The sequence below is a fragment of the Populus nigra genome, chromosome 10, assembly GCF_951802175.1.
Source record: "Populus nigra chromosome 10, ddPopNigr1.1, whole genome shotgun sequence".
Lineage (NCBI taxonomy): Eukaryota > Viridiplantae > Streptophyta > Magnoliopsida > Malpighiales > Salicaceae > Populus > Populus nigra.
Window position 1 is genome coordinate 4,425,224 of NC_084861.1, and position 6,990 is coordinate 4,432,213.

A 6,990-nucleotide genomic window follows, 5' to 3' on the forward strand; every position below is an offset into this window, starting at 1 on the left:
ATGAGTTATGATACTGATGATTAGATTTCTACTAGATTTTTGTCCACGCTGTGGGTTGAATCAAAAAATTTTAAACACGGAAAAAATACATACAAGTGTTACTAACATTTTTTTTAATAGAAAAACCTTGCAGAAATTGATCCAATATGATCTACAATGATAATTGGTAAACTCGAAAAAAATTTTAAAAAAACATTTTTTTTAAATAAATTGAGTACTGAAAGCATAACTTTGAATTCCATCTGTGACATTTGTATTTTCCAGGAAAAGAAAAGAAAGGAAAATTGAGTTTTGGGAGTCCCAGGAGGGATTCATAGACACATTGCTGGGAGAGAGTGACCAGAGATCTCTGATTGAGTATTTGAAATACCATGAATGATGATAAAAAGTAAACTAGAATTAAACTATAGAATAAAGTACAATTCTAAACCTAATTCCTGTATAATTGGTTTTTGCCAATATCGTTATGGAAGATGAGCAATCAAATTAGATGAAAGTTCCGTGAGCAAATAACATGATGCGACCCCAAGGATGTAAAAGAATAAGAACACGCACTATACTGTGAAAATCGCATGCACCAGACGGAAACAATTCTTCTTTTGTACAGTACAGAGAAGCTTTAGGGTCAAACATGTAATCATGGCCTATGTATATCCCTTGAACTCTTCAAATCTTACCGAAAGAAAAGTTCATCCTATTTTTATGGATACCTATGATATATTCTGTACAACGCACAAATCATACGTCTCAAGCATGACTTACTAGCACTATGTTATTCACATAAACCTGTATAAAAAAGCTTGCAATTTCAGTTACAGTTTCAAGCAGGGTGCTGAATAGAGGAAGCTAAAAACAACAATTATATATGAGGAGAAATATTTACATAACCAAAAATAGTGGACCTGTTCCACCTTCCTTGTAGGCATCTGGAACACTGGAGTAACAGTAGAAGTTATTGGACATTTCCCAGCTCCAGTCCTGTTTTCTGGACACGGCAAGAGGAAGCCACCGGTTTATCCGAACATAGTGCTCCCTGATCTTTCCTCCACCAATCATACTAGTCACAATGGAATAACAGCATTCATGACCACCCCAGACCTTGTCGTCAGGATCTGCAGTTTGGCTTCCATCTTGATGAAAGTAGCGGTGCATTGGAGGGCCATTGCCTTTCCAGTAGGGATCAAGATTGCGCCAGTATTCTGGAGCCACCTGTGGGCGCATTGATATTTGTCAAACTAAATGGGCTAATAAAGAAAGGGTAGCAATGAGACTCAAGCAAGATATGAACTAAACTTGAGAAACCAAGTCAAAAGGTTGATGATTGTCCAAATTGAGAATTATTGGTTTAGATGTCATACACAACATTAGATGCAGAAATTATTGGAATGATTGGAAAATCCACCAGAGAAAAAGGCTTTGAATTACCAAGAGCTTTCACTAAGTAGGAAAATGTAGTAAAGCAGGTTATCACATAAACAAGTGAGCAAGGATTCCAAGGATTAATCATGAGAACATGTGCACTGAAACATGACATCCCTCAGAATTGGAATGACAAGGCTGCTTTGCATGCAGGTATTTGTAATCAAACAATAAACAAAATGGCAAAGAGCTTTGGCTTTGTAAACTATAAAATCCTTCCATAATTAACACTTTTTAAGGCCAGCAAGCTTCGCTTTGTTGAATCATCAATGCACTATACTACGAAAATTTAGGCACCATATTGATGGCAAAAAAATTCACAACCTGACTTGGGTTTAACTCTTCCAAAGAGTATAGAAGAAGCATACCTTGGTAAAATGAAAATCCCAGACATGATCACACAGATCATCCTTCGCAATTCGAGTCTGACATAACAACAAACAAAACAATCACTTTGGTCGGGTCTTCCCAAGCACATTCACATGTAAAACATGTATGCACAAGTTTCTGCTTGAGTGAGGACTGTATGAAATGGAAAAGGAGATAGAGAGTGGGGAATAGGGACACAGGTTATTCGATACTCACACGTTTACCGTCCATAACAGATAGTGAATAGGCATCTAACTTAGAAACTCCCCCGACAAGAGACAAGCGCGGTAAGTGTGCCTTCCCATGCCACAATTCCTCACACTAAAACAGACAGCAAAAGTGGAAGTCAAATTTCATAATGGACAAATAAATTATTCCCAACAAACAATACAACAGTTTTTCATCATGAACACAGACAGTAACATGGACCATAGAACTAGAATGGAAGCTTCCTGATAGCACAGTAAAATTCTTTGCTCAGAAAGGAAAGGATGTTCAGTTTGCGGGATTAGCAAAAGGCACCGAGACCCATCAAAATTTCATTGGAAATGGTAGCCTTCTCAACCCTGCATCGAGGTGCTAACCTCAAGGCCCCCCCACCACCACCAACGACTTCGTTCTGTATACTATTCGTTCCACTTACCTTAACTTTACATTCTCTCTACCTTCCACTCTAACTTAACAACACATTAATCTTTTGTTTATTAGCATAAATCATTGACGAAAAGATCAAAGCAAGCAAACTAACAAATAATAATTAATTAAAGACTTAGCTACAACACCTCAAAATTCCCCAATTAAATAAATGATAATCAAACCCATCACAGTATCGGAACAAACATCAATTAAGAAGGAAAGACAGAAGAAAAACACCTTGGAGGTCCAGAGAAGATCACTAGAAGCAACACGGTTCCAGCTACGAGAGACGACGAGGCATCGTGCCACGCTGCGTGCATCGAGGTTGTTCAAAACCCTCAACATCAAGTCCCTACCAAGCAGATCCAATGGGTCTTGACAAAGGGGAAGGCCTCCTTCCTCTCTCATCTTCTTTCTTTTCCTTTCCCGTTCCTTTCCCATCGTCTCCATTGCTAAAGCCAATCCCTCTTCCAAATCCTTACTTTGGTTCTCCTGTAATTCTTGATTGCTGGTCTGTGCCATCGAAGTGGAAGAAGAAAAAGGAGGAGGAATGCGAATCATATTTGTATTTTTTTCCTTTTTAGCATATTTGTAGGTTTTCTTTGTTGTCGTGTTGCCCAATCTCAGTGATTTACATCGCTTTGTGAGTAAAAACACCGTGGGTGGATTCAGACAGTGTATTTACCGTTTTATCTTTTATTCCATTTACTGATTGCCTTAGCATCATATTTTTCATGTGATTTAAATTTTATTTAAGAATTAGTCAGTGATAAAGTTTTTATTCTGTGTTTTGTGTTTTTTATGTACAGTAAAAATACTTTATTACTCTTGAGAGCTCAAAAAATTAGCCTTTGATCAGGGGCTTTGCATCTTTATAAATTTATCTGTACAATTAAATTAAATAATATTTGTGCTCTTCAAGTTTAAAAAATATTAATCTTTAAAAAAAAAAGTTGTTTTGTTTTTGTATATTTTATATACAGTAAAATTTCATTTTTATTCTGTCTTTGAAAAATAAAAAATTGTCCTAGGAGGGTATTTTTGTACTTACATCATTGTTTTTTTTATAATGTTCGTATGCCTTTAGAGTTTTTTTAATAATTTGTATTATTACAATATTAATAAATCAATAAAATAGACTTACGCATGCCACACACGTATAGACGAGTCATCCCCCCTTACATCATTCTAGTGGCGTGTAGGGATAAGTACCGTGACCAAAAAAGGTTGATTGTCTATTTACCCGTGTCGATGGTGGCACATCTTTTAGGGTGGTGCATTTTGTTATTTGAATGGCATTTTTGTTATGATTGGTCTTTTTCATCCCCTTTTTCTTTTTTTTTTCTAGGCTTTGGTATACATGCAAAGCTTTGCTAAATTTAATTGTGTCCTCCAGTTTGTATTTGTTCAGAGCCTAATTCTTATTCTTTTAATTTTTTTTTAAAAATTTGATACTTTTTTAAGTTTGTTTTGTTTTTAATTCCGTCCCTCATCATTTAATTTTATTAGATTTTTTTATCTAATATGATTTTTCATTCTTTTGATAGCTATTTTTTTATCCTTTTCATTATTATTATTATTATTATTATTTCCTTAGGAGTTTAATTTAATTTTATTTAGTTTTCAATTTTGGTACTTATTTTTTTTATTGCTTTTTTTTATATAATTTTCTTCATTTAATTTGTTTTTCAATTTAGTCACTAGTTAATTTCTTTCAATTATTTTTATGCATTGTTTAGTCCTCATTGTTTTAATTTTAATTTTTTATGGTTTTTTCACATTTGTCTTTTACAGGATAATCCTAGTCTCATAATCTGGTCCACTAGTTTCGACGATGAACCTAGTTTAATTTTGATTTTTTTAAGGTCTTTTTTTTTTTATTTTCATCATTTGATATTGAATTCTAGAGCCTTGAGCTTCTTGATTTGTTCTGTTTTTTTTTATTGGGTTATTCTTGCCTCTTATCTCATATCACTAATTAGTTGAATTAACATGAATTGATTCTTTTTAAAAAAATATTTTTTTTTAATTTTATCCTTTGTCGTAGAATTATTGACCCTTGAGTGTGTTTTATTAAGTATTATTTAAAAACAAATGCATGATGAGTTATCTCTGGTACGATACGGTAAAGTTAACCCCAGTTAGTTTGCATTTTTTTATTAAGTTTTTTTTTTAATTTTATCATTTTGCATTGAATAATTTACCCTTGAGTTTTGTTATTTTCTTGTTTGTTTTTCTGTTTGGTCATCACAATGTCGAGTTGGTAAAGTTAACTCGGGTCAACTCAGTTTTTTTTGTTGAACTCTGTATTTTTTGCTACGTGCTTCTTTTGATTTTTTTTTATCTCGATCTCATATCGCGGGTTATGGATTTATAAAGTTAGGCTGAATTGACTTGAATTTACTTCTTCGACATTGTATTTTTTGATTTTTTTTCATCATTGACATTGGGTTATTAGATCTTGAATTTTATGATTTATTTTTTATTTTTTTCTTTGAAATATTTCAATTTTATATTCGAGTCTGACTTAATAAATTTAATCCAATTTATCTTAAATTATCATCCTTTAAATATTATTTTCTGAAAAAATTTGAACTGGTATGCAAAATATAACGAAACACCTATCTAGTCAAGATCTAATGAAAATGATACGTAGTGATGTTATAGATTAGCCAGCACTCTCCATCAAAAACAAAAACAAGAATAAAAAAAGCTAATATTATTTGGATTTAGAGGATATTTGATATTAAGGTGCATAAAATTAGTATATTAAAATCTTTTAAAATATCTAAAAAATTAATTTAATATTTTTTAGATAAAAAATAAATTAAAATGTAAAAACAAATACTCTATCAAATACTCTACACTATATGTTATTTTACTATCCCTTTTGATTATTATATCAAACACTTTCTATTTCTGATTTTGATTAAGAGAGTGGTTGCTTGAGAATATAATATTAGTTGGTTTTTTAAAAAAATAAATTAAAATAATATTTTTTATTTTTTAAAATTTATTTTTAATATCATAAAATCAAAATAATAAAATATATAAAAATAAATCTTAAACAATTTTTTAAAAAAAATTTAGAAAAACTCCGTTTGGAACAAACTGCCCCTAGATTGAAGACTTGTTAATCGTCAGCACAAACAAGAATCAGAAGCTATGGAGTCCTCTATTCCTTGTTATTTCACGCATGTAAGGTACAAAACGACCACACAAAGGAAACGGAGGGCGAGACCCAACACAAGAAAGAACAAACCACAAACAGCTCAAAGATGACACGAAGGCAAGAAGAGACTGGACACAGATCCAGAACCCCGGAACACTGAAGAACACAGATTTTATTATTGCCAGTATAACTGCGATCAGGCGGATGCAAGCCTCTCTTCTCTGTGACTCTTAAAGTAGGAAACAATCCAATCCCAATCCGGAAGGTTTTCTTTAACTGCAGGCAATTGCTTGAAATTTTCAATCCATTCATGCAGGCGAGGAAATTTATGTGCTTCAAATACTTTTATCCCTACTATTTCTTCAATGATTTTCAACCAGTGAATAACTGCACCAAAAGCTATGTCTGCTATCCCTACGTTGTCGCCACCAAAAAATTTCTTCTCCCCTAACCCGTGCTCTTCTACAGTTTGCAACAAATCCACGGTTTCCTTCACTCTCTTCTCAAGTTCTTCACCTTGAGCGAGAGAGATTTGCCACACTGAAGAACACTGCAGCCAGAATTAATCATGACATTAATTGATAGAAACTAACGGAGTAGAGAAAGTTAAGCATGGCAAGTCCGGTTTCATAGTAATATTATATGTAATGTAAAATGATGCCTGTACTCTTTACCTTATCCTCGGTAAATTTGACCCAGAAACGAGCCAGAGCTCTCTCGTAAGGGTCATTGGGCAACAAGGGATTTTGGGGCCATATCTCATCGATGTATTCGACAATAATCATGGACTCGCAAACTGGTTTTTCGCCATGGAGAAGCACTGGGATCTTCTTAAGAACAGGGTTATTCTTCAGAAGCAGAGGACTTTTGTTGGTAACATCTTCTTCTATGAACTCATATGGAATGCCCTTTATTTTTAGTGCCCATATCACTCGGAAAACAAATGGGCTGGACCATGCTCCAAGCAGCTTCACTACCTCCGCCATGACCAAGGGATTTGTATGGTGATTGTTCTTTACCTGCCATAGTCATTTATAGTGCTGATTTAATGAAAGAGTCTTGCTTGGGCAATGGGCAGTACACATTTGCTATTGAGGGCAGCTGGGAATGCATTTCAAACGGTATTTTTTAAAAAAAATATTTTTTTATTATTTTAATGATTCCAAGTTAAAAATACATTTTTAAAAAATAAAAAATATTATTTTAATACAAACTTCCGACCATCAATATTCTTTTGCCTTTGCTTTTTTGTGTGATGGGTCAGCAAATTCAAGATGCAAGAAACATTTTTTTCTATTGCAAGTATTGACTTGACTTGGTCCATAACTTTGATTCCGAATTTTTTTTAATTTAACTTGGACATCGTGATTTGCAAGTAATTCTTGATTAATCTC

At 33.3% G+C, this 6,990-nt stretch overlaps 2 protein-coding genes across 2 annotated transcripts; both read right to left on the bottom strand.

Annotated features, from left to right (window-relative positions):
* Positions 1–673: 673 nt before the first annotated feature.
* Positions 674–3,058, bottom strand: LOC133704803 (uncharacterized). The gene is made up of 4 exons (XM_062129799.1): positions 2,662–3,058; positions 2,005–2,109; positions 1,788–1,844; positions 674–1,209 (listed from the first exon to the last, which is right to left on the bottom strand). Exons 1-4 carry the CDS (start codon positions 2,983–2,985, stop codon positions 880–882), a joined length of 816 nt encoding a protein of 271 aa, XP_061985783.1. The 5' UTR covers positions 2,986–3,058; the 3' UTR covers positions 674–879.
* Positions 3,059–5,578: 2,520 nt separating this feature from the next.
* LOC133705023 (glutathione transferase GST 23-like) lies at positions 5,579–6,611 on the bottom strand. The gene is made up of 2 exons (XM_062130118.1): positions 6,271–6,611; positions 5,579–6,146 (listed from the first exon to the last, which is right to left on the bottom strand). The coding sequence occupies exons 1-2, from the start codon at positions 6,580–6,582 to the stop codon at positions 5,793–5,795; spliced, it is 666 nt and encodes a 221-aa protein (XP_061986102.1). The 5' UTR covers positions 6,583–6,611; the 3' UTR covers positions 5,579–5,792.
* Between the last annotated feature and the right edge of the window lie 379 nt (positions 6,612–6,990).

Excerpts from the sequence above, each read along its gene's own strand:
- LOC133704803 (XM_062129799.1), bottom strand. The coding sequence starts at position 2,985 with ATGATTCGCATTCCTCCTCCTTTTTCTTCTTCCACTTCGATGGCACAG. Across the intron at positions 2,110-2,661 it reads ATCTTCTCTGGACCTCCAAG|TGTGAGGAATTGTGGCATGG; the intron begins GTGTTTTTCTTC and ends TGTCTGTTTTAG. Across the intron at positions 1,210-1,787 it reads GGGATTTTCATTTTACCAAG|GTGGCTCCAGAATACTGGCG; the intron begins GTATGCTTCTTC and ends ATGCGCCCACAG.
- LOC133705023 (XM_062130118.1), bottom strand. The coding sequence starts at position 6,582 with ATGGCGGAGGTAGTGAAGCTGCTTGGAGCATGGTCCAGCCCATTTGTT. Across the intron at positions 6,147-6,270 it reads TCAAATTTACCGAGGATAAG|TGTTCTTCAGTGTGGCAAAT; the intron begins GTAAAGAGTACA and ends TTCTGGCTGCAG.